Source organism: Mchenga conophoros, linkage group LG3 (assembly GCF_057382185.1).
Source record: "Mchenga conophoros isolate Kocher_MC1m ecotype Shallow Benthic linkage group LG3, M_conophoros_male_GT1.1, whole genome shotgun sequence".
Lineage (NCBI taxonomy): Eukaryota > Metazoa > Chordata > Actinopteri > Cichliformes > Cichlidae > Mchenga > Mchenga conophoros.
In genome coordinates, this window is record NC_140528.1 from 61,287,545 (window position 1) to 61,315,409 (window position 27,865).

Sequence of the window (27,865 nt, forward strand, 5' to 3'; positions counted from 1 at the left end):
AATCTATTCAACATTGCTGAATCTAAACTAACCAGTTGTGTTAATCTGAACTTCTTGGCTGTCCTCTGTGTAGTAAACTGGGTTTCCTCTTCCTCCTCTGCACATGTAGAGTCCTTCCTGTGAGACATTGATTTGTCCATTTGATGGGGAGACAACATCCACTGTGGTATCATCTCTGTACCTGTACTGGAACTGTTTGTATGTTATTTCTCCAGGCCTATAGGGGGCGCAGGTTTGCACAGTTTGCTATGTTGAGCCAATTAGTCACTAAAAGAAGTGTGATAGGAAGTGTTTGCTCATGAGTGAAGCAAGACATGGTGTGTTTTCCTCCGATCCAAAGCCATCCACTCCGTTAAATCCCTTTGAGTGGCAATATGAGTAAGTTTCTTAATTGTGTTTACCTTTAAGAGAGGGTATATGACATTATTGAAGTGATTTGGAAACTTTTGATGTGTTTTATATGTCCACTTAAGTTCAACCCAAGCTAATGTTTATGTGACATTTCTGTATTCTGTATCATTTCAGTTTCACACTTTTTTGCATTAAATCCTGTCCAAATACAACACGTGCCTGTTCCTTGGAGGAAGTGATGCAAGAGAGAGTTTAGCTGGCTGTGAATCTCAATATAGGACACTGGGTCACATTGGGTGCAACAGTACAGTACCAGTAATATTTCCATCCAGATGATGATGATGGGCTCACAGAGCAGGTCAGGGTCACACTGCCCCCTACTGGAACAGCTGTGTTATCAGCTCTCAGTTTGGCCTTTGGTTTATCTGCAATTCAGTTTAGAAAAAGAACAAACAAATAAATGACTGAATCTAAATAATTTAAAAAACTAGATGGAAATGGTGAACATGACCAAATCTTGATGACAAGATAAAATAAACTTTAAACTCGTTTTTATCAACACTGTAAAACTTTTATATTTTCTTTGCAGTATTTAAAAAGTAATTTGTCATGGTCTGGTGACTCCGTGTTTATGAACAAATGAATGAAGCCCATATTTGTCACTTCCAGTTGCCTGCAGTGAAAATGGACCCTTCCCACCTTACATATATTATACAAACATCACATTACAGGTCAGAATAGGTAGCATTTAAGAAAGGCAATGAAAATACACAACATCGGGGACAGGAGGAGAAAAAAAGGACTCGACTCAGACTGCGTTCCACTAGGAGAGCAGTTTGTGTGTGTCTGTGTCAGTTACACGCATATGTCAAGAATCAAGAATCAAGAAAGCCTTTATTTGTCACATGCAAGTTGCCCTGCAGTGAAATGGACAGCATTATGGAAAAACACTGAAATGTACAACACAATGGGCAAGTCGAGAGAGGGAGAGAGTGCGACCACCTTCGTAAAGAGCCAGAGAACAAGAAAAAAAACTGTGTGCGTGTGTGTGTGTGTGTGCATATGTGTGCATGGGTGCGTGTGTGTGTGTGCATGTGTGTGTGTGTGCATGTGTGTGTATCTCATGTTCAGCTGAGAGAAAGTGTCACTATGCCCGGTTAAGCTCAGCAGTCTCCAGTGGACCCAGGTGGCCTTGAAGGAGGGACAAAGAGTTCCAACAACGGTATTGTACGGAGCCCCGCAGGGGACATGGGAGGAAAAAAAATTAAGACGGACTTTTGCGAGAAATGTAGTCAAAGTTTTATAACCTTTTATAACCTTTGACTACACTTCCTGTAGTTTTGAAGGAGGCCCTGCTGAGGAGAGATGAGATTATGCGAATGATCCTGTTACAGAGGTTAAGCACAGTAAAAGTGCTAAAATGGTTCAAATCTTGGTTGCTGTATTCAAAGACACTGTTTCTTTTAAAGCTGTGCATGTAGAAGCCCAATCACATAAAGTTGCTGAACTGAATTGATTTTTATTTAAACAGTGTTGGAGAATAAACTCAGCAGGCAAAGCAACAGTTGACTCATCTCCTCGTTGACACAACACAGTTTGCAGCAACAGTGTGAGGCCAGACCGGCTACACACAGTGAAATCAAATGGCTTCTTTCTTTGGCTTTGATCCCCCAAATTTCATAAACTGTGTCCTGGTGGTTTTAATGTAATTGCACTGAAAGACAAACAGACTGAAGAACTGCTGGTATCACTGCTGTGATTGTGCTTTCTGCTCTCAGTGTGAATCTGACTCTGACTGGCACCAAACACAAGGTTATAATCTCACACAGGCAATCTGTCTTAGCTCAAAACTACACAACAGACGTACCTGATTTATTATTTTTTTTCTTAAAAGTTTCCTCTCTTTACATTCCCTTTTAAATAAATCATTGTAGAGTCACAGTGCACTCAGTTGTGAGTCTGTTTGCACAGTGAGTCTCTTGGAGGGTCTGAATTGTTTTTTGATGTCTTAAAACAGGAAACTTCAGTTTGATTCATAGACCAGCTTACATGAAACTGTCAATCTGAAGGCATCACTCCATCCTGTTAAGAGATAGTCACTGCTACCCCGACATCTGTAGTCTCCACTGTGGGACACTGAAATTCTGCTGATCCTGTATTCACTGGATGTTGGAGGGCTGTTTGTGTTGGGTGCTGTCCATTCATATTTCCACACCTTTCCTTCACCTCCCTGAATCTCACATCTGAGAGTGATTGTCTCACCAGTGAATATCTGAGACCAGCTGTGCTGCAGCGTCACATCAGTCCTGTTGGAAACTTTCCACAGCAAAATTCCTCAGTTAGGACACAAAAGGAATGAATAAACATTTTATAACCCCTGTGGCTGAAACTCCTCCTGCTGGCTGATCTAAGAAAAGGCTGATTAACCAGAGTGAGAAGTTTGCAGTTTGAAATCCTAACAGAATAAAATCAGATGCAGAAATCTGGAACAAATGTTTTATGTTCATGTTTCTGTTCAGATCAATAATTTTAAAACAGCTGAAGTCATTTCAAATATTTGGGCAGCAGAGGAGCAAGAGTGGCTTCATAAAAAGCTTCTTCTTGGCTTTGCTGCTACAGCTCTCCTCACTGACCTGTAAGACAAGCACAAAAAGACAAAGTGATTTCCAACATGTAAAGATATTATGAGCTGAAGACATTTAATAATGTGAAGAATAAATTAGCCTGCATGGCAGCAGAATTACTGAGAGAGCTTCCTGATGTGACTTCAGAATAAACTGCTGCATCAGCTGCAGGACTTGATTTTCCTGTGAATGAAGAGAAGATCATTGAAAACAATAATGTCATTAACCAGGAGGAAACTGGATGTCTGCAATAATGCAAAGATAGAACTAGATTTTATTAACCAAGTAATTAGTACGCATGAAGACCTAAATACAAATATTAATATAAACAGATTTACATTGTAAGAGCAGATAAACATGTTGAACAATATTCAGTGGAGATGATGGCAGACTTTGCTCACCTTTGTTTTTCTTGGCTTTTTCTTTTTTGGGCTGTTTGACCTCAGCATACATCAGCCTGTCCTCTAAAAGAGACGTCAGAGCTCAGGACACATTTGTTCAGCACAGATATGATACAAACATGTTGGATACATATGAACTTTAAACTTTTTACAACTACAGGGAAAGAAATCTAAGTAAAAATCATTTGTTGCCTGTGACACTTCAGCTTTGCATGTGTGTGTTTTGTGATTGAGGTCTGGGTCAGAATCTGTGGATGCTGTGATTCAGTAAAGCTGAAACACTGATTAGTAAGTGAATAACTAAACTCCATGTTGACCTATAATTACCTGCAAAATAATGATGTGATGACACGTTCAAGTACAAACACTGAATGAGACTGTTGTGACTGTACCTGCAGCTCCTGTCTTCACATTAGTGTAAACAGCACTCTGCTCTGGTTTATGATGCTTCCCTGTGAAGATGATCGAATTCACAAAGAAATTTAATTAATACATTTTTAAACATTTCAAAAACTTTCCAGGCTTTTCTTCTACATTCTATATGTTTTGTGTACTCACACTTATTTCCAAAGTTTTCCAGTTCAATATTAGAGTAAATGACATCTGGGGGTTTATCTGCACCTGAAATGTTCATATTTTAGTTACACAATTGTAAACCAATGACATGGTGCCAGTTTCCTTAAATTAAAAGGCTGTTTCATCTCTAGCTGCTCTGTGCTTTTCACATGATGTACTGCACCAGTGTTTCAGTGGCTCACATATGAAAAACAACATGACAGATTTTTCAAAGATAAATGAAAAAACAGAAAAACCTTTTACAGAGTTTCATTAGTTGTGTTTAAATCAACAACAGGACTATCAGATATTTTCAGAGCATGAACCCATCATGGTGTTACTGTTTGTGTTGTTCTGATATGAAACAACAACATTTGTGGATTCTTTCAGTCGAGTTAAAGATACAATCAGGTTGTAAAATCCTGTTTGTTTCTGATCTTTTGTGCATGTAGTCAGTTGGTTATTTGGATGAAACTGAACCTAAGAAATGTTCCTGTTAATGGAGACTGAATGAAGAGTCAATATTAATAATGATAATAAAGATCGGTTTAAGTGCTGACCACTTACTCGAGGTCTCAGTGTCAGTCATTTCCTGTTTTATTTTCCCCTGTATCTTGTGTCATTCTGTTAACATGTTTTCCATTAGTAACTAAAACACAGTTTTCAGGGTTTTCCATCAGATCCAGTAGTACTATTTTAGTATTTACTCAGCCGGAGTTCCAAGTGATCCGAGGTGATCCCAAAATGTTACATCAATAGCGTACATGCCGATTGACTGGTCAGTGGCATCACTCGATGAGTTACGAGAGCGTCTTGTTGATAAAAAAAAAAAGCCATTTTTGAAACCCGGCAACCCAGAAATGGCTACACAAGCAACACCGTGGCCCCGAGTCTATAGAAAGATGACCGAGCAGCAGGTATATCATCGCCGTGATGTTCACCTTTGTTGAATCATTTGTGACAAATACTAATTAAGTCATGGGGTGCTCGACCACGTCACTATGACGATGACCACGCACATTAGGTGGTACTTGAGCGTGATGGAAAACCAGTCGATCTGAGTAATTACTAATGGAAAAGAGGCTTTAGTTAGTTAGTTCACACCTGTTACTCATCATCTCATTATCATGTGTTTTATAAACTGCCTCAGTTTTCCTTTGCTTTGTCACATCTTTCCTCATAGTTTGTTTTCCTAAGAATTGTAGAAATGTGGTTTCCAACTTTTATTTAAATTTGGATTTGTACTGAGTTTAATTTCTACAATAAAGTCATCATTTAGTTTAGTAACCCTGAAAGATTCCTAATGTAATATGAATAATAATAAAAACAGAAAAGAGGCTCTTACACTTGGACTGTCTGCAGCGATGCAACAAGAGCAGGAGAATAATAATGAGAGAGACTCCACAAACCAGTCCAACAATCAACCACACAGGAGATGAAGAGCTGTCAGCTCCTGACACAGTTACTGTGACACAAAACAGAAATTAATTATTAATAAATTATAATCTTATAAACAAATGCATTTATAAAATAGAGCCAAGTGACTTTGAGACTTAAATCAGACAATCTAACGTTCCTTCTCAGTCATTGGTTTAGAAAACTCCATCAGATGTTTTGATCCTGCTCACCTTTAACTGACATCCAGCTCTGTGCTGACTCTCTTCCTGAGTACTGACACTTGTAGAAACCTTCATCAGACTTTGACACTGCAGAGATCTTCAGCTCCCCTCGGGGATCATTTTGAATAAGTTTGTCATTGTGATAGAAAAACACATTGGAAAGTATTTTTTGTGTTCTCAAACTGCAGCTCAGACTAACAGAAGCTCCCTCAGTCACAGGATGAACATGACTCACCAGGATAGGACCATTACCATCATCTGTGACACAATCACACACAATTGTTTCAGTCACATCAGCTGGTGCACACTTTTAGAAAAAGCTGACAAACAATAATAAGAACAGATTGTACAAATGTTCATCATGAAGATCTGATCTTGTGTATTTAAAAACTGCTGTATGTGTTTTATTTTTCCCACATGAAATGACTTCACATACAGCAAAGCTGGAACAAATGTTCATGTGACGTTTAAATCATCCAAATCCAAGTAGTAAATGTATAATAACATACTCTGTACAGTGATGTTGACTGCACTGCTGAACTCTCCTGATCCAGACTCACACCAGTACACTGCAGTATCTGACTTTGATGTGTTGATGTCACATGTGGATCCAGTCATTCTCCTACAGTCAGAGTACAGTCGGCCGTCCTCAGAGAACTTCCTCACTCTCCACTCAGTGAAGTTTCCCTCACAGGTCAGTGAGACAGAGTCAGAGGTGAAGTGTTGCACTCTGTCAGGACTCACTGTGAGAGACGCTGCTGAATGAACATCTGGAAACAACATGCAGTGAAGAGACAAAGCTCACAGATGTTAGGATCAACATATCACAGTGGAAATATTCTTTTACTTTAATGTTTAAAGGTCAGTGCTAAAAGACGCAGTGTTCGTATAATTTTCACCTTCAATGCTACCCCCCCCCCCAAAAAAAAAAACCCATCAATTTACATTTTTTTGCTGTTGCATTACTTGAAAAAAGATAAACAGAATCAAACTGACCTGCAGACCAGACAAACTTTGGTTGACTGTGATCAGTGTGATACTCTGGGTCTCCTCTTCCAGCTCTGCACACATATCCTGCTGTGTGTGTCTGTCCATGAATGATGTAGGAGTCCTGTGCAGTCCCACTGCCATCAGGTAGCAGCTCATAACTGGAGGATTTCTCTGATAGATCAGGAACAGCTTTATACCAGTAGAAGCTCCATCCTGCAGACGGATGTTCAACCTCACAGTTCAGAGTTACTGAGGCTCCAGGACTCAGCCATGATGGAGACACAGTGAGGACAGGACGGGGTTCATCTGTTCAACAAAGATTTTCTCTCAATCTTTCGTCTCTTAACTCTGAATTCAATGTCACTAAAATGTTGACTCACAAATATTTATGATGAACTTTCAGAGTGAGACTATCTAAACATGTCAAATATCTCAACATGTACTAATAAAAACACGTTTTTACAAACTGTTTCTATTTCCAGGTTAAATGAACTATGACTCTACTTACTGTCAGAAACTGTCAGTGTGACTGAATCACTCCACTCTGTTGTTTCATGCTGTGAACTTTTCATTCTGCCCTTACAGCGATAGTTTCCACTGTTGGATGATGAAGCAGATCTAATCCTGTATTCATTTTGATTTGGAGCTTTTATCATGCTGTTTGTTTCCCACTCATAATCCCACTCAGTGTCTCCTCCATGGATCTCACATCTGACAGTGATCGTCTCTCCTCTGTATATCTCAGACCAGTTTGGATACAGAGTCACAACAGGCCTGTTTGAGGCTGTTACTGTTCAAGAAAGTACAATAAAAACACACGAATGTCAAAAATGTTAATGCCTTTTGTTCTTCATCTCCCTCCTTAATCAGGAATTTATCTGACTTCATGTTAAACTGACCAGTTTTCCCAATCCTGACTGACTGGCTGTCCTCTGTGTAGTAAACTGGGTTTCCTCTTCCTCCTCTGCACCTGTAGAGTCCTTCCTGTGAGACACTGATTTGTCCATTTGAGTGGAAAACTGCATCTTGTGTGGTCAGGGCTTCAGAGGATTTCTCATCTCTGTACCAGTAGTATTTCCATCCAGATGATGATGATGGGTTCACAGAGCAGGTCAGGGTCACACTGCCCCCTACTGGAACAGCTGTGTTATCAGCTCTCAGTTTGGCCTTTGGTTTATCTGCAGTTCAGTTTAGAAAAAGAACAAAAGTCAATGACTGAATCAAACCAGTTTAAATAACTTGGTGGAAATATGGAAATAATAAATATCACATAACTTTAATGGTGAAGCTGCAACAAACTGTACAACTATCACACAAACACAACACTAATCTTTCATATTTAATTTGCTGCATTTCTAAGTTAAAAACACACATGAGGAACAATCAGTGGATTTAATGTTTCTTAGTGGATGTGGTGGAGCAGCTGAGACAGATTCAGCATTTGTTCTGCATTTCATCTTTCATGTATAAGAGCTGCACAGCAGAGAAGTTACTTTCATATGTTTTGTTCTCTTCACTGTGAATAAAAAGCTGCTGTTCAGGTTTTTGTTGTTGGAATAAAAACTAAACATTTTACTGACCAACATGAAAGACAGTTATAAAGCTGTAAGAAAGAAGAAGTGCTTTTTCCTTATTTAGATACTCTGGATGAAAGATCTTACATGACACAGTCAGTGTGATGATATCACTCCACTCTGAGAAGAAATAGTCCCTTCTGCCCCGGCAGCTGTATCCTCCACTGTCAGACTCAGTAGCTCTGATGATTCTGTATTCATTGGATGTTGGAGGTGTGTTTAACTTGGCTGCTCTCCATTCATACGTCCACTGAGCTCCTTCACCTCCCTGAATCTCACATCTGACAGTGACTGTCTCACCGCTGTATATCTGAGTCCAGGATGGCTGCAGGGTCACAGTGGGCTTACTGGGAACTGTTCACAGAAAAATATCCAGTTAGAGACAAATAGAAACATAAAAATTCTGCTGTTTAAAACATGAGAGTAACGTGAGTGAAAAAAATAAACCTCCAACAGGCTACAGGGTTAAACCACACCTCGGGCCAGTCTGACCACAGATAACTGTTTTGATTCTGGCACAAATCCCACTTGGCAAAATAGCTACAAACAGCAAAAAGACAGTGAAAACCAGGCCAGAGGCAGGACGGCTTCATCAGGATGCACTGAGATATTTTCAAACACCCTGACCTGTAGCTGGTTTTTGATAGCATACTGTGCTACATGAAGAACTGTATAGCACAGCTGCACAGTAGCACAGAGGAAATAGCTCCACAGGGTTATACAGGTCACCCAGAGGATAGTCGGCCATCCTTTGCCCTCACTTGAAGAACTGCACAGCTCCCGCAGTCTCAGGAACACGAAGAAAATCCTTCAGGATCCATCTCACCCAGGTCATGCACTGTTTGAACGTCTACCTTCAGGCAGACATTTCAGAGCCATAAAGACAAGAACTAACAAACTAAGGAACAGCTTTGATCCCTCAGCCATCACCATGCTGAACACTGAACAATCAGATCCAACACAACTCTCATATACAGTGTTTACATTGTTACAGCACAGTCTCATGTTTACACCTGCAGGTACGGCTGGTATTTACATCAACACTGTAACACAGAAACATTTGTTTTGTTGTTTGTTATTAAAACAAAATCTGAAACTTTTCACTGCAAGATCTCATTTTTCTTTGGAATTTGAACTTTTGTAGCTAAAACACATTTTTTAAAGGTCTGAATCGTTTTGTTGATGTTTTTTGGAGAGCACATTCTCTGTGAGGGTGAGTCCTTAATCTCACAATTTTGGACTTAAATCAAAAACAAAGTTAAATAAATGTTTCTATTTTCCCACCTCTCCAAGTAATCTTAATGAACAGAAAACTCATCTAAGGGTTAACAAACTCACAGCTATATGACCTCTTAGTCTGGTAGAAATAAAATAATTAAACTCACGAGTTTCTGTAACTGTGACGTCACTGCTGTCCTCTGTGTAGTAAACTGGATCTCCTCTCCCTCCTCTGCAGTGGTACAGACCTCCTTGTGAGACACTAATAACTCTGTTTGCTTCATTTCCTCTCATGAGCTGAGCTTCAGAAGAGACTGAATCACGTCTGAACCAGTCAAACTTCCAGCCAGCAGAGCCCTCCACAGAGCAGCTCAGTGTCACACTGCCCCCTGCTGGTATGACTGAACTTTGTGCTGTCAGTGTGGCTCTGGGTTTACTTGCTGTTGAAGAAACAAAAAATAAAACATTAAATCATTACCAAGAATACTCTTGTCACAGTACTGATCAAACTTTAAACATTCGCTGAGTAATTAATCTAAAAACATAAACAGAAATTGGTAATCCTTCATGTAGTCATGGGAGTAGAGAACTGGATCACAGTAGTCCCAGTCCTGGGAATTGTTAGTCCACTTGCTGAGACAATGATCCTGCTGCCTGCAGACAGCTGGATCATTGTTGGAGTTTTCCTGTTAAGACAGATGTAAACATGAAAACATGAAATGTCAGCATGAATCATGGTCCAACTCACATGAAACTGTCAGTCTGAAGGCATCACTCCATCCTGTTAAGAGATAGTCACTGCTACCCCGACATCTGTAGTCGCCACTGTGGGACACTGAAACTCTGCTGATCCTGTATTCACTGGATGTTGGAGGGCTGTTTGTGTTGGGTGCTGTCCATTCATATTTCCACACCTTTCCTTCACCTCCCTGAATCTCACATCTGAGAGTGATTGTCTCACCAGTGAATATCTGAGACCAGCTGTGCTGCAGTTTCACAGCAGCCCAAACTGTTCAACAAACAAATAAACAGAAACAAATCATGTGGGAGCAAAAATACATTTAAATATATTAAGTCTTACTTTAATTTAAACATGAATTTGTTGCATTTCAGAAAAAAACCCATAAACATTCACCTTGTTTCTGAATTGTAACTGCAGCACTGTCCTCTGTGGAGAAAACTGGATCTCCTCTCCCTCCTCTGCAGTAATAGATGCCTCCTTCTGAAATACTGATCGTGTGCTCTGATGTTCCAGCTCCTATTTTCTGATCTCCAGAAAACTCTGAATCACGTCTGAACCAGTCAAACTTCCAGCCAGCAGAGCCCTCCACAGAGCAGTTCAGTGTCACACTGCCCCCTGCTGGTATGACTGAACGTTGTGCTGTCAGTGTGGCTCTGGGTTTACTTGCTGTTGATGTTACAGGAAAGACAAACAGACTGTCAGTTACTTCAGGAAAAACTTTATTATATAACAAATAAAGATTTCAACATAAAAACTCAATAGTAATTTAAAAAAAATCCAATTTATTTTTATTAATTTATAATTTATGTATTTTTTTAATTCAGTAAGTGCTTAATAGGTCACAACCCTGGATGATGGGTTAAGAAGATGGATGGAGTTCAATAATAGATCTCAGGTTTCTCAGTGTGATCATCACACTTGATGCAAACAGGAACCAACAGTACAAGAAAAAAAGTGTCTTCAAAGCAAATTTGATGAGAATCAACAACTGGCAGCAGCACACATGAGGACAGCACAGGTATCTCAGCTAACTGTTAGCCAGCTAGAGAGCCAGGAGCTAACACTGGATGTATATAACATGATGGTAACTTTATCAGAGTGAATCAAGAATCAGGTGAGACTGTTTTTATGCTCTGTCACCAAACTGTACTCCTAAATGCAGAGACAGGTGAACTATACACTGTTAGCTGATCTGAGGCCAGTTGATTGTGGTCGCTCTTATTATCAGATTTTTTGTTAATCTGTTTTTTATTTAAATGTTTGTTTTAAGGATCATGATCACATAAATATATATGCATAAAGATGCATAACCAGTGCACAGTCAGCAGCATTTATCAGTCATAATTTACACAGATGTTTTTCATACTGTATGCTATCCCCGACCCCAACCAGGGCTGTGATGTGATAACAGAACTCTTCTCTGTTGATGATCAGCCTTTTCTTTTTTCAGCATCTGTATTTTCCATCGTCAGACAGCAGCTCTGCTCATTCTGTATTTATTGATCATGTTTGATCCACAACTTCAAATAAATTATAAAAACAAAATAATTGTGTATAATTCTGAGCTGCAGTGGTGGAAACCAGGGCCGCGCAGAGAGGTTTAAAGGGGCGGGTGCTCAAAGTTAAAAAGGGGCACATTGAACCAGGCTGAATAACAACAACACACACTCATCAAGAATCTAATATGGGAAGGGCAGGGGATTGTTGATCTGAGACTGTAGACATTAAAAAGTCCATAGGAGAGATGGTAGCTGATTAAACAAGTATCATGAGATAATAACAAAATGCAAAGATTGGTGACAGCGCTTGGAACCATAAGGACACAAAAAACTTTGAGAAATAATTTAGGCTCTGCCTGTGAATCACTCTTTGCTTCTCTTCTTCCTTCCATCCCATCTTTTCATATATCACTCTCCACTTGCTGTCTATGTGAGAACAAGGCACAACTTGCTATTGCAATAAACTATAATCTAATTATCCACACCTAACAACTCTTGCACTTAATCTATAATAAAATGATGACAGAAAAATGTTATAGCACTGCCTTTAGTAGCCTCACACAGCTCCTACTGTTTCCTCCTCATGTCCTTACCAGGCATGTCTGGACAATGTTATATCATGAGTAATATTTTTTTTTAAAAATCCATCTAAATAAAACACACACATGCACGCACACACAGTGACATTTTAGACCTTCTTCAGAATACTGTATATACTAAGGGCATCATGGTGCTGATCCAGAATCCTTACATTATTATTTATTACTAGAGCTACAATAATAAAGCAATGAGGAGGGGGAAGTAATAAATATGAAATAATGTATTTATGATGATTCCATTTGTTTCACTATCCACTCTGTGCAGGGCAAAGCTTATTACATTTTTAAACTGTAGAGATACAATCATTTTACTGCTGTAAAATCCAAATTTTGTCTTATTTAAAATATAAATCTAATATAATCTGCTTCTTAATGTATGTTCTTTAAAATACAGCTTGCGTTTTTTAATATATTATAATTATAATAATTATTATGTGGACATGCATATTAGATCGTTTTTTAGTGAAATATAATCCCTCCAGAAAGGCAGGAAAAGCCCGGAAACTTACTTTAAAACTAAATATGTTTCTAAATACTTTAGAACTAAATATGTTATAAATACTTTAAAACTAAATATGTTCCCTAAAACGGTGACAGAGCTACAGACCCATGACAGCCTTACACAGGTAGCCAGCAGCTATGACCAGCACTACTTGTGCAGTTAATAAAAGGACAGGTAATGTTTGTCGCGCTGTTGCACACACAGCACGCTCGTTTGTTTCAGTTCGTCAGTTGCAACAAGACATCTTACCAACGTGTACATAATAAGCTAATACTCCTGTGTGCTACACACTACAGTGTACGCTGTACACCTACTTACTGGTTTTGTCGCATCAGTCTGTGTCTCTGAGTTAACTTGTGTTTCTCCTACAGCTCCGGACCGCTAAAAATGCGCGTGCTCTTTGTGAGCTCGTTCCCGGCTCGTAACCAGCGCGTTCTGCCGTCAAGGGCGATCATTGGTTAAATGTGATCATGTGACTGATGCAAGCCAGATCCTTTTATTTAGCAAAACTGTGATCAATAGTTAAATATTATTGTTGAGGGGCACAGACAAGACTCCGCACGCACGCACACACACATAAAAAAAATAAAATAAAAGAATTTTTATTTAAAAAAAAGTTGCCTCAACAAAAGGGCACTTTGGGCACCCATCAGGAAAGGGGCGGGTGCTCAAGCCCCTCTAGCCCCCCCCCTGCACGTACCTGGTGGAAACTACACATGTGCAAGTACTGAAGAAACTGAGATCATCACATCTGTGTTTAATGTTTGTTACGATTTTCTCTGATTTTGTTACTAAACTAAAACAAAGAACAATATGACTCAATGAAATGTGTCCAACTTACATGATACAGTCAGTGTGATGATGTCACTGCAGACTGAAAGACTCATGGTGCAGCAGCTGTATCCTCCACTGTCAGCCTCAGTAGCTCTGCTGATTATGTATTCAGATGCTGATGGTCTGATTAATGTGCCATCTCTCCATACAAACAGCGACTGACTTCCTTCACATCTGACAGTGACTGTCTCACTGCTGTATATCTGAGGCCAGGATGGTTCGAGGATCACGGTGGGCTTATTGGGAACTGTTCACATAAACACATCAAGTTAGAGATTGATGGAAGCATAAAGTCATTTTGAAGCTGAACTGATTTTATTGCTGCTGTTAAGAGTCAAAAGATTTACTGCATCCTGGTGACATTTGGACTTGACAATAATAAGATGTGTTTTTATGAAACAAATTAAAGCAGTTAATTAATATTCTGAGTAAAACCACAGAGTGACTGCACAGACCTGCAGGATTTAACTCACTCACTGTTTATAAACCCATTTAGTATCTTAAATAAAACGATGCACAAACAGAGAAACAGGATGTGATTTAAAATGGTGCATGAAATACAAAATATCAGATTAATATTATACATATTATATCAATGTGAAGAAATGAAAGAACCATTTCTCACCTTCAACATTAACGTAGAAGAGAGAACCGAGCACTAAAGTAAAGATTAAACATCATCAGGATCAAACTGACAGAAAATCAAACTCAAAATGAACAAAAGTGTTTTTTAAAGATTAATTTTCACATGACACAGTTACTGCTCATCAAAATATTTCTGTGCATAAAACACTATTAATATATGAACTTGTACACAACAATGAGTCAAGTGCAACAAGCAGCGATGTATCCAACACGATACTCCAGACTAAACTGAACCAAGGAACCAGCCAACATTTGTCTGTAACTATCATAAACATCACAAATATGCTTTGTTCAAACTCTCACATAAACACTTCAAACCAGTGATACACTCTAATTCTCACACATGAGAAACACTTTCATTAATCAGTGCCATTCAAACAATGTCACAAATGTACTTACACAATAACCCCGTCATGCAGAGCAAAGAGTGCCCCATCCTCACATCCAGCCCTGCTGCACTCTGATCCTCAGCTGATCTCAAACACTTTGACTTTACATCAATAATAAAAAGAGAAGCTGCATTTAATACAGATAAGACCAGAGTGTTTCTTCTGACTGTGGCCTCTCTGTGCTTCCTTTCCTTTTATACAAACCTCAAACAGCTCCTGTAGCTTTGACCACAGCAGTTGTGTGACGTGTTCACATTTCCTGTCCACTGCAAACATGCAGGCTTGCTTCTTGTGTTTGCTTCTTACCTTCTGTTGTTTCAGGTCAGGTGACATATTTACCAGCTCATAGTCATGTTTTATTATTATTTATTTTTATTCTTTTATGTGATTTGTGCAGTGTCCTGTGTGGTCATCATAAAGCTGCGATATTTTATCTCGAGTCATCTTATCAGCAAATGTTTCTGAACATCCACAGACTTTTATTGTGCGATACATGAATGCTGTCTTCCCAAAATGTATTGTTTTCAGTTTCTGGCCACCACACTCACTCACTCTCCAGGATTATGCACAGACAATGATCTCCAAATATTTATTTGGTTTCATCTGCTTCCAATATCATATCAAATATCACTCATACGAAGGTGCCAGTGTTCACATTTTGAACAGACAAGTATGGTTTGAAAGAGGAGTGAAAAAGGCCGTCTATGTCTACTGTGAATGACCATCATTAACCAGAGGTGGTGCCTTATGGCGTCAGCTGTCAGCCAACTACAATCCTGTTTTGAGATCTCTTCCCAGGCACATCAACCCCCACTAGTATCTTTCTTCAAGTGACCTCAATACATCACATGATGGGGTGAGGCAACCTCTCACAGCATTCTCACCCAAAATCTCCGGTGATAATTTCTGAATAAGCCAGAAGTTTTTTTGTTTTTTTAGTGGAACTAAACTCACATTTACCGCTTGGAAAGTCTGAGCAGACACACAGACTGTGAGTTAACAATCCAAGATGGCAGCACTGAACCTAAAACGACAGTCAAACTGTAAACGTTTATTTGTACTGCCACTCTTTTGTATTTTTGAATCACTAAATAAGCCAAACACAGAGCACTGATTAGCTTTGATTCATGAATGTGTTTTTTAAGTCCAAAAACTTATAGGTCTATAATGACCCACACCTTTTTTCACAGCTTGGCTCATGTGATGACTCACGTCATTAATTGTGAGTCTTTGACCAACTTAAAGTAAAACCCTCACTGTGAAGGTTCTCAGTCATCCAGGTCATCGTAGTCAAAGGAGCTTGCAGAGAAAAGCGTCTGGACTTCTTTAAGTTGCTTGAAGACGTTTCACCTCTCATCCGAGAAGCTTCTTCAGTTCTAAGGTCAAATGGTGGAGAGTCCCAGATATAAACCTAGTGGGAGTATCCCCCCACAGAGGGACAAAAGGACCCCCTGATGATCCTCTAATCGCCTGAGCCAAGGGTTCCATGACAGATACAATAAATTATAAATGGATTATATCTCCCTCTATTGGCCACCAGCTGTAAACACAGTCCAGTGATTGTACTTGGAAGCTGTGTTCAGAGTCTGACATGAGAAATATGGCAGAGGAACTATATCGGTATGTCCACACTGACACTTACCCTTATTTACCATGGGCCCACCAGCGGAGAATGCGGTTTAGAAAAGAAGAGAAGCTGAGATTTACAGGGATATTTGGTGTATTACGGTACAATCACAATAGTGTAAGCATAGTTTGATTTCCAAAAATGATAACACTTCGCCCAGTCATGAAGAATTTTCTTAATACTGTTTGTTTAAAGAAAATTTTAACATATTTAAACGATGCCTTCTCTGTGCGATTAATGAATGGTGAAATAAAAAATGTGATATAGGCTTTTAGGCAAGAAGTGCAAAACAAAAAATAACTTAAAAACCTCTGGAATTAAAAGAAAATGGTACAGAAAGAAGGCCTTGTCTGTATAAGAAAAATTACCAGTACTGCGATGGTACGAGGGAAATTTCTTTTGCAGTTCGTCTGAAAAGCTGCACTTGTGCTTTGGCATCTTTTAAAGATCATCTGTTCCAACTGTGAGGCAGAACAACCACTCACAAAGCAGCAGCTCGGCGTGTGACATCACACATATGACCCATATGTGTGATGTCACACCTGTAGGCCTATAGAAAAACCCGGACATTTTCATCAGTCTCGAAAATCCCCTCGGACAGAACGTGAAAAGAGGATATGTCCGGGGGAAAGAGGACGGTTGGTTACCCTAGATCACACGCTATCGCTGTCTTAACACAGAAAAGTCAACTCCGGCTGGTTTTACCAGGGTGACTCGCACTACTGTATCTCTCGACCAGTTGGGCTCGAGAGAAACGGTTACTGAAAGATGAGAAGAAAAACATTACGAAACTTAACGGTGCATCATTAGAAAGCACGGTCCAATCACAGGTAACTAATGATGATGACACGTGGAGCACTTGGCTCTCCACAATAGAGAGAGATCTGCAATATAAAAAGAAGGATATACAAAAAAATGAGTGGGCTAGGCTCAAATACTTTTTTGTACTAGTATAGTTCATATTTAAAGTTGATGTTGTATTACATTTCATTTATGTTAAATCTGTTTCCACTTCACTATAAATCTGAAAAAACAGAGTCTGTTTTTTCCCCACTGTTGTTCCACTGTCATACGGATACAATAAAGTATAACGACTGCCAGGTATTGAAAGCTGAGGATTTTCTGGGGGAAAAAAGGGCAAAAGCTGTCCCTTACAGTATGATTTCTGACACTTTTACAGCCAAGATTATGACACCTGGTAAAGGGTCTTTTAAAGGACCTTTGAACAATGATATCTGCTGTTTTCTGTCTGTACCGTTCGGCACTGTATTTTTGTCTGATATTTTTCTAAATGAGAGTTTTCATCAGTTGTCACAGTGTGGTATTTTTCCTAGTACAGGTAGATCATATAAAATGATCCACACAGAGAACAAGCGCAGTGCTACAGGGGCACACCTGACACTTTTGTATCCCTTCAACTAAGGAAATACTTTATATTTATATTTGACAATATCAGCATGTAGCTGTCAAGAGAACAACACTGTGCTGTTATTGTCTGCATTTCTTGTTGCCTGTTTGCTAAAACAAGTCATTTACTTTTTCTCTTCAACCACAGGCTGCTTTTCCTCTTTTCTGGGGGCTCAGGCAGAAATCACGAGTCATTTTCAGCAGATTAATAAATAGGATATAGCAGACAGTTAGAAAATACATTTTTATCCACATATAAGCATCACGGGTCACTCAGAAGAACAAAGACGTTTTGTCGTGATATTATTTGATTATTTTTAAAAGCACCACAATTATTTTACACACATCAAACTGTAAACAGCATAAAAGACACAAACATCACCTACAGAAAACAATTTGATCACACACAAAATGTTCTCTGTCATGGCCTCAGTGATGACATGAATAACATTGTAAAATCTGAACATTGACAATAAGTTTTTGTGTTCTTATAAATCAGCAGTATAATGAATCATAAGACAGTGTAATATTTCATTCCTGTTTTTTCTCAGAACAAATAATCAACTAATTTTATTACATGTACATGGGGATTTTCACAGTTCAGCATCAATCATCAAAATCTGCTGGGGCAGTCCCAACAGCACACAGAGGTCAACAACCTTTGTCTTCTCAAAACTAGGCGCCTGCTAATGTCTCTCTATCTGCTGTCTCCCTTTCTCGTGTCCTTGCTGCCCATTTCTTCGCACACTGTGTTCTCCTTTTTGTCGCCTCTGCTTCTCACATACACCTCTGACTTATTCTCCCAATTCTGTGTGTCTGCTCTATGTGTGAGTGTTTAGCAGCTTGACCTATGGCCTACTTAAATGAATAACGGATATAATGCTTTACTATCGTTAATACAACTAAATCCCTAATACTAAAATAATCTATTCTTACACTTTAAAGATAACATGTAAAATTCAGCAGGAAGTGAGTGAACATCTTATAGAAATAAAACAAAGAGACTGAAACAAACTCACAGAACCAAATCATGAAATTGTGTCTTGATGGAAACAATGTCCCACACCATCCACCCTCCACTTATTACAACAGAAATAAACACAATAGGATTTTAATACAAAGATGAACCATATAATCAGTCTTCCAGTGTTGATATTAAACCAAGAGCATGTCATTGTTTACACTGACGTTGTTGACGTTGTTCGTGAGTCTTGAGTTTTGTTGAAATAATCTTTTTATGGACCTGAAACAAAATCAGAACAAATACGAGTTTGAAAGTGAAAAACAAAGAAATAATGTTGCCAAAGATGTGATGATGCTTTCTGACACGTTCATGTTTTAATCACACAGAACTGATCTCATCTATTTTATTCAGACATCACAACAGCAGCAGAACACAACTAAAGCCAATCGTATAAAAAGTGATTCAGCTCATCAGCTCCACAAACTTTAGCAATGATGTCACACATTTAACTGCACATGTAATCTGATTACTAATGATTCAGTGTGTGTAGAGTTCACATTTGTACCTGAGGCTGATTCAGGATTCACATTATTGTAGTCAGAGCTCTCCTCTGTGCCATCATGTCTGCCTGTTGTGATGATGGATTATTGTGTTTAATAACATGGAGACTGTCTTCCTCTAAAATGACACAAGTTACAAAAACATTCGACCAATTATTACATTTCATGTTTCTTGTACTCACTCCTTTTATCAAGACCTTCAAGCTGAAATCCAGATGTGACGTTGTTGTATTCATCTGCTGAAATAATGAAGTTTGATCAGTCAGATCAAATATTTACATTTCTTACAGCTCTGCTATTATCAAAGTTTATACTGTTTGTACCACTTCCAGTGTTTCCAGAGCCTCTGATTGATTCATAGACTGAAAGATCACCTACAAGTCATTGAAAATAAGAAAGAAGGAAGAAAAATATTATTTCTTTTTGTTTTTGTCACTGTTTGCTGGAAAACTGAGTGTTGAAAACTGTATTAAAGAGAAAAGTAATAATTTCTGGTCTCACCATGAAGAAGAGAGGAGTAAACCTGAGTTTCATTCTGGTTGGATGTTTGTTGTGAAGCAGAGCTTTGATTGGTGCTCTGAGACTGAGTGAGACTGTAACAAATAATGAAAATTTAATGAGGAATAATTCAAAGTTAGTTTCATTTAAAGTTATATAAATAAAACTAAACTGCTGCACCAACCTGTTACAACAGGGTTCTGTAAAAAGCACAAAGATTATTACATCAGTTTGTTTAAAAGTGTCACAGCATCAAAATAAATTATTTTTCCTTTAAAAAGTCAAACAGAAAGTCTCTCACCCTTTATCTGTTTATAGCAACACATCAGCAGCAGCACGACAATAATTCCACTAACAAGTCCGATGATGAACGGAACGATAAATGAACTTCTTTCACATCCAAAACCTGAAACTAGAAAATGTCAGATTTTGGATCTGAAATCTTAATATAAAGAAACAAAAACTGATGTTTACATTGAGATTTTCTGTTTCCTGTCAGAAACTGTCAGCATGAGTCTGCTCTGTGGTTTCATGTTGTGACTCCTGTTCTACACTACTTGCAGTGTTACTTGTAGAATTGTTACAGAACTAATTGTGAATTTATGTTGATTTGGAGATTTGCTGAAAATGATTGTTTCACATTCACAATCCCACCTAGTCTCCCCTCCTTGGATCACATTCCTGACACTGATTCTCTAGACTCCACATTTTACATGACTATTCATATGTAACCATTTCCAATAAGAACATTTTTACAATGCCAAAGAGGTTACCATGAGATATAATGCTGTTTATCTTCATAGTAATCCGCAATCAACAATCTATTCAACATTGTTGCTGAATACTAACTCACCAGTTGTGTTAATGTGAACTTCTTGGCTGTCCTCTGTGTAGTAAACTGGGTTTCCTCTTCCTCCTCTGCACCTGTAGAGTCCTTCCTGTGAGACACTGATTTGTCCATTTGAGTGGAAAACTGCATCTTGTGTGGTCAGGGCTTCAGAGGATTTCTCATCTCTGTACCAGTAGTATTTCCATCCAGATGATGATGATGGGCTCACAGAGCAGGTCAGGGTCACACTGCCCCCTACTGGAACAGCTGTGTTATCAGCTCTCAGTTTGGCCTTTGGTTTATCTGCAGTTCAGTTTAGACAAAGAACAAAAGTCAATGACTGAATCAAACCAGTTTCAATAACTTGGTGGAAATATGTAAATAATAAATATCACATAACTTTAATGGTGAAGCTGCAACAAACTGTACAACTATCACACAAACACAACACTAATCTTTCATATTTAACTGGCTGCATTTCTAAGTTAAAAACACACATGAGGAACAATCAGTGGATTTAATGTTTCTTAGTGGATGTGGTGGAGCAGCTGAGACAGATTCAGCATTTGTTCTGCATTTCATCTTTCATGTATTAGAGCTGCACAGCAGAGAAGTTACTTTCATATGTTTTGTTCTCTTCACTGTGAATAAAAAGCTGCTGTTCAGGTTTTTGTTGTTGGAATAAAAACTAAACATTTTACTGACCAACATGAAAGACAGTTATAAAGCTGTAAGAAAGAAGAAGTGCTTTTTCCTTATTTAGATACTCTGGATGAAAGATCTTACATGATACAGTCAGTGTGATGATATCACTCCACTCTGAGAAGAAATAGTCCCTCCTGCCCCGGCAGCTGTATCCTCCACTGTCAGACTCAGTAGCTCTGATGATTCTGTATTCATTGGATGTTGGAGGTGTGTTTAACTTGGCTGCTCTCCATTCATACGTCCACTGAGCTCCTTCACCTCCCTGAATCTCACATCTGACAGTGACTGTCTCACCGCTGTATATCTGAGTCCAGGATGGCTGCAGGGTCACAGTGGGCTTACTGGGAACTGTTCACAGACAAATATCCAGTTAGAGACAAATAGAAACATAAAAATTCTGATGTTTTAAACATGAGAGTAAAGTGAGTGAAAAACAGCTGATTCACAGACAGAAACTGTTTAGAAGAATAAACATCAACACATATTTACATAAGTTATGATGCCATGTTACAACTTCACTTTTAGCATGTAATAAATTTTTCAAGCATGTATGTTGTTTAGTTATTATTGTTTTTATATGTTTTTGTCAGCTCAAATGAGTCTGATTTGCTTTCATGAACTGACTTTGAGGTTATCAAGCAAATCAATAAGTTAAAAAATAAAATAAAATACAAAACTCTAGACTGCAAAAGCTTTTTTTCCTTCTTGAATTCAGACACAAGACACTGCCAAGTAGAGAGAAAGCAGTAGAATCTACTAATAAATAAACAACTTAAAGTTCATATTTGTTTGTTTTCTGCTCTTCCGGTGACATGAATGATTTTTTCAGGTCTAGATGGATGCTTGAATACATATGATAATGGTAAATGTGTTGTTTTCTAGTTATAATTAGTTATACTGTTTATTTCCTCATTTGAGAAATTAATTACTGGGTGTTCACTGGACAGGGGGACAATCAGTGTGTTTCTTTCTGGCTTTAGAATAAAATACTAAACTGACAAGTCTCCACAACTGTGACGTCACTGCTGTCCTCTGTGTAGTAAACTGGATCTCCTCTCCCTCCTCTGCAGTGGTACAGACCTCCTTGTGAGACACTAATAACTCTGTTTGCTTCATTTCCTCTCATGAGCTGAGCTTTAGAAGAGACTGAATCACGTCTGAACCAGTCAAACTTCCAGCCAGCAGAGCCCTCCACAGAGCAGCTCAGTGTCACACTGCCCCCTGCTGGTATGACTGAACTTTGTGCTGTCAGTGTGGCTCTGGGTTTACTTGCTGCTGATGTTACAAGAAAAGTAGAACAGATTGTCCATTCAGGAATATTAATAATAATATAAATAAATAAAGACTGTTCAGATTAACTAAACTTTCAACTGAACTTTGGACTTCAAAGGATTCAGTGAGTGTAATATATGTAAATAGTAATCACATTAATTACATCCTGGTGACAATATGAGCTGCAATAAATGAAAAAATAAATAAATAAATACAAGCAAATAAATTCATAAATGTATAAAACCTGTTGATGTTTTGATATTTAGAAAATAACAGCCGAGTAACTGCAAAACAGCTTTAAATGTAAGACTATTTGTGAGTTCATATTTTATCGTTTACATTTGGGTTGAGTGATATGTAACAATTTTCCAAGCAACATTCATCAGTCCAGTAAGTAACAATAGGCGATAAATACACACAGGTGACTTTTTGATGGGCTGAGCAATTAATCATGCACGGACTGATTTGTGCATTTAGAACACAGAAGAAGTCTAAACATAGAGGAACTAGTTGGCAAAAAAATACAAAGTGGCTGCTGCATTTGGGCACACTGACGAGAGTGCATTTGCTTGCAGCTGGAAGAAGATGCTGTTAAAACAGCCCTGTTATTTTTTTCTCCTGTTGACTGCTTCTCTTAGCTTTAACCAACATTATTAGCAAACTTACTCATGGGCAGATAAATAAATCGCTCTTGTAAAAACGACCAGTGTCAGCCTCAGCCTGTCGTCGATGGTCGATAAATACTCGCCCAACCTTAGTTTACATGAATGATCTTTTTTGTTGCGTACTCATTTATCTGTCGTTTCATAACAACTCTGTTAAACTCTCAAAATACAAAGTCTCAGTGTTGTAAAATATGTCAACAAATGTATTTTCCAACAGTCAAAACCAAACTGAAAAACAAAACAATTTCTTTCATAAAAAAATGAACCTGAATGATCTTTTTTCTTTGCTCCACCTGCTCACTGTGAAATGTGGTTTGATAGCTTTAATAAAACAAAGGGTAAAGGGTCTTGCAACTTTCAGGTTACTGATTTTACAAAAAATTTAATAAACAACAACAAACAATTGGCCAAAAACACCAAATATAAAATAGTAAGCTGCCTGGAAACAGCTGGATCATTGTTAGAGTTTTTAGAGGATCTTAATTGAAATTAATTAAGATAATTGTTTCCTGATGTCCTGTTTAAACAGACGTATAAATAAAAACAGGAAACTTCAGTTTGAATTGTAGATAAACTTACATGAAACTGTCAGTCTGAAGGCATCACTCCATCCTGTTAAGAGATAGTCACTGCTACCCCGACATCTGTAGTCTCCACTGTGGGACACTGAAACTCTGCTGATCCTGTATTCACTGGATGTTGGAGGGCTGTTTGTGTTGGGTGCTGTCCATTCATATTTCCACACCTTTCCTTCACCTCCCTGAATCTCACATCTGAGAGTGATTGTCTCACCAGTGAATATCTGAGACCAGCTGTGCTGCAGTTTCACAGCAGCCCAAACTTTCCCTAACAAACAAATAAATACAAATATTAAACTGAAAAAAAATCAACAAGGAATAAAAACAAAATCATATTTATAATGTGTTACTTTCATATAATCATTAATTTGTGTTATCTCACAACAAAATTTCACCCTCACCTTTTTCCTGAATTGTAACTGCAGCACTGTCCTCTGTGGAGAAAACTGGATCTCCTCTCCCTCCTCTGCAGTAATAGATGCCTCCTTCTGAAATACTGATCGTGTGCTCTGATGTTCCAGCTCCTATTTTCTGAGCTCCAGAAAACTGTGAATCACGTCTGAACCAGTCAAACTTCCAGCCAGCAGAGCCCTCCACAGAGCAGCTCAGTGTCACACTGCCCCCTGCTGGTATGACTGAACTTTGTGCTGTCAGTGTGGCCCTGGGTTTATCTGCAGATATGAAAAAGAAGAGAACAAAATGCACACCTGATACAATATAAATGTATAAAAGGTTAAAAAAAAATCCTGTTTTTTAAATTGCCCCCCAATAAAATCTACAAATGTCTTGATTATTTTTTTCTACAGTTTAAGTCACTTTAAATTTTTCTGATTTCTGTCTCAACATGGTGACAGAGCTGCAGTAATTCAGGTTGTAGATCTCTAAATAAGCACAGTATGAATGTTTGTTCAATCTCAGGCCTGACTAATTCACACTGAATGTAAACTAATGCAGTTCACTGTTGAAGGAAACACACACACACACACACACACACACACACACACACACACACACACATTTAGACAACAGAAACATCGTCTCCTTAAATTATATGAATCTTTTGATGTTTCTTTTTTTCATTATTTAAATTAAGTTTCATCCACAGTTATTCTTGTTATACAGTAAAACATGCACATGCTGTAATGACATATTGTCTGAGTATTTTGGTTGTAGTGTGTACTGTGAACAAAGTTAGGTAAAATGCAAGGATCTTTGTTAAAGTTCCAACACATAAGAAATACAATACTTTCAATGAAACATTTATTAAACACACATTTTTTATAATTCAGATGAGTATTTTAACAGGAATCATCACAGTATTAATCACTGAGGACTTACCTAATACAGTTATAAAGACAGTATTACTGTTCTTTGTATAACGTGACCCCTTCCAATTACCAGAGCACTGATATTCACCACTGTGGCCTGTCGAGCTAATTTTTAATGTGTAGTCTTTGTTCTCCGTGTAGGGGACATACTCTCGACCATCCTTGTTGATTGCACAATACCAGTCAGTGTCTTTTCCTTCATTCATGTCACACTTGAAGGTAACAAACTCTCCAATGAAATAACTGGACCAGTTGGGTTCAATAGTTAGCACAGCATCTAGAATCCAACACAAACAGACAATCAGACAACAGACAATCTGAAACACTTTATGCTCAAGGCAGAATGTTGATTGATTATTAATACTTTATTTATGTAGAGTCATACAGGTTGAGAATAATCGTTGCTAAATAAAAAGGAAGAAATAGAAAAAGTGAAAACTGTTCAGTCACCTTGAGCGTGTCCACTGCAGACGAGCGTACAGAGCACTACAATAAAGACAGAAACTTCAGACATTATCAAACTAAAGACACTCAAATCATGTGAGTGTTTTGTTGATGTTAGATTTGAAATGTAACATAAATAAAACACTGTTGGTAATGATGTGTCTCATTTCTTGATCAATGGTGAGTTAATGACCTTCTTAAGGAACAATCCCACCAGGGTTTAAAGTGCAGTCGCTTTCTTACCAAGCGCCTTAAAACACTTGGAGATTTACATCTACTATGATCTGAGTCAGTGCACTAAAATAGAATCCAGTCTACAAACAAACATGGTGATAACAAAACATTAGTGTCCTAAAAACGGTACAGTCCATCCTCTTTGGGCAACAGGTGAACGACTGGCTTCCAACAGAGAAATGATCTCCCCAGTATTTCCTTTATGTATTTGACAATCTCAAAAAGTGATGTCATTGACAAATTGCAATGGGTCACTTCTCTCAACAAGAATTTCTCTAGAAGGTGATATATAATATAAGGTGGAAATAATTCACGTTTCTTCAACAGCAAACACCATTAAGCTGAAGTTAAACCTGCCTACTGGGAGGTTTTAAAAACAATCTCTATTTATGGCTGGACGAGCTCTAATCTTCCTTTAGGAAGCAAGTTTCATTTAGTAAGGAGTAGGATCAGTGTAGTACTCTTTTATACCTTGACTAAGGAGGCAGTTTACTGTTAGTCTGCATTAAAAATTGTTTAAATCTAGCACTGGCTTTAATCACTGCCGTTATATGTTTAATCAGTGTCTACTATGATTGGTTACATTTTATATTAGGATGTCAAAAGCATCAAACTATCACTGATGGAGAAACAAACCTTTCTTAGATAAACTAAACCAGCTCCACTCTGATCTGAGTCAGTGCACTAAAATCTAATCCAGTCTACAAACAACCATGTTGGTAACAAACATGAGAGTCCTCTGATCACATGACTTGCAATGGTACAAATGACTGATGCTCTGTTCTTCTTACTAAAACGTGTTTATGGATCAGTATGAATCAAACAATAGAAGTCAGTGATGAACTCACAGAATAGGCCCAGCTCACAGAGCAAAGTGGCTCCCATCCTCACATCCAGCAGTGACACGTCTGAAAACTTCTACAACTTTCTGTAAAGAGAGAGAGTGAAGCAGCAGCACAGCAGATACCAAAGATCTGAGAAGGAAACAAAGAGGTTTTAAAACTTCTCTCTGCTTCCTTCTTTTTACACAGAAATAACAACTTAACAAGGTCTGACCATGTCTGCCAGATTTTTATGAAAAGGCCTTTAACACACAGACTAAACTGACCAATAACAGACAGACAGTAAGTTTCATTACACATATGTGAGCTGACTGAGGGTTAAAGAGGAAATGAGGAGAACACAAGTCCAAGACTTGTTTTAAGTGTGAAAAACATTTATTTTATTTAAATATTGTTAACATAAAATAATAATACTAATAATTCTCAGAAAATATTTTCAGTGAGAACAGCTGCAGTAAAAACAGATGATAATAACTCATTTGGAAGGTTAAATATTTGGATACAGCACAGCCACAAACACAGCAGTTATATGAATGTTGTAAGTGGTGAAACAGGAAGAATGTAGTTTTAACATTTGTGCTTTAAACCATGTTTAGTTTAGTTTAGTTTAGTTTAGTTTAGTTTAGTTTAGTTTAGTTTAGTTTCCTGATCTATGTCTGTTTTTAGATTTAACACTGCAGCAAAGTTTTACAGAGAATAGTCACAAGAGAAAATAACCAGTGAGCAGCAGTTCACTGGGTGAAAATAACTCAATGTTAGAGGAGAATGGCCAGACCACTCATTGCAACCGAGATATGCAGAACAGTGTCTTTGAATGCACAACATGAAGTAAATGTCATATAGCAGCAGATGACCACACCAGCTGCCATGCCTGTCAGCTAAGAACAGGAAACTGAGGCTATAATTCAAAACCAAAACCTGACAACATGAGTTTGTAAAAACATTGTCTGATCTGATGAGTCTCAGTTTTTGCTGCAACATTCAGATGGTAGGGTCAGAATTTGGCATAACATCATGAAAACATGGATCCATTGTATCAGAAATTAGGCTGACTGATACTAAGTGTCTTTTACAGAGAACAGATGCAAGAGTGTCTGATCATGCAAATCAAATTTATTTCACTTTCATCTGCAAATAAAGTTATGTCCATGTTTCCTTTTTTAGGCTGTGGGACTGTAACCTTTAAAGTTTAAATTGATCCAGTTTAAAGTTTCAGAGCCTCAGAAATCAACAGCTGCACTGAGAGCGCACTCAACAATAAAACATTTAATGGGAATAAAAATGTTTGATTCATCACTCTGTGCTCTACATCTTCAGGTTAATGAGTTTCTACTGCATTCATATCTTATGTTTGATATCATTTATTTATT

At 38.1% G+C, this 27,865-nt stretch overlaps 1 protein-coding gene and 1 long non-coding RNA gene across 2 annotated transcripts; one reads left to right on the top strand and one right to left on the bottom strand.

The window, feature by feature from the left end:
- Nucleotides 1-235: 235 nt before the first annotated feature.
- Nucleotides 236-557, top strand: LOC146579878 (uncharacterized). Its single transcript, XR_014890880.1, has 2 exons — nt 236-378; nt 526-557. It is a non-coding gene; the product is annotated as an uncharacterized LOC146579878 (long non-coding RNA).
- A 2,476-nt stretch (nt 558-3,033) lies between these two features.
- Nucleotides 3,034-26,538, bottom strand: LOC146579879 (Fc receptor-like protein 5). The gene is made up of 16 exons (XM_085265720.1): nt 26,502-26,538; nt 25,426-25,461; nt 24,986-25,252; nt 22,132-22,404; nt 21,214-21,480; nt 20,634-20,730; nt 7,440-7,651; nt 7,049-7,324; nt 6,547-6,846; nt 6,060-6,320; nt 5,560-5,808; nt 5,277-5,396; nt 3,935-3,997; nt 3,769-3,828; nt 3,377-3,439; nt 3,034-3,158 (listed from the first exon to the last, which is right to left on the bottom strand). The coding sequence occupies exons 1-16, from the start codon at nt 26,536-26,538 to the stop codon at nt 3,034-3,036; spliced, it is 2,706 nt and encodes a 901-aa protein (XP_085121846.1).
- Between the last annotated feature and the right edge of the window lie 1,327 nt (nt 26,539-27,865).

Excerpts from the sequence above, each read along its gene's own strand:
- LOC146579879 (XM_085265720.1), bottom strand. The coding sequence starts at position 26,538 with ATGGGAGCCACTTTGCTCTGTGAGCTGGGCCTATTCT. Across the intron at positions 5,397-5,559 it reads GAGCTGGATGTCAGTTAAAG|TAACTGTGTCAGGAGCTGAC; the intron begins GTGAGCAGGATC and ends TTTGTGTCACAG. Across the intron at positions 3,998-5,276 it reads TCGCTGCAGACAGTCCAAGT|GTGCAGATAAACCCCCAGAT; the intron begins GTAAGAGCCTCT and ends TGAACATTTCAG.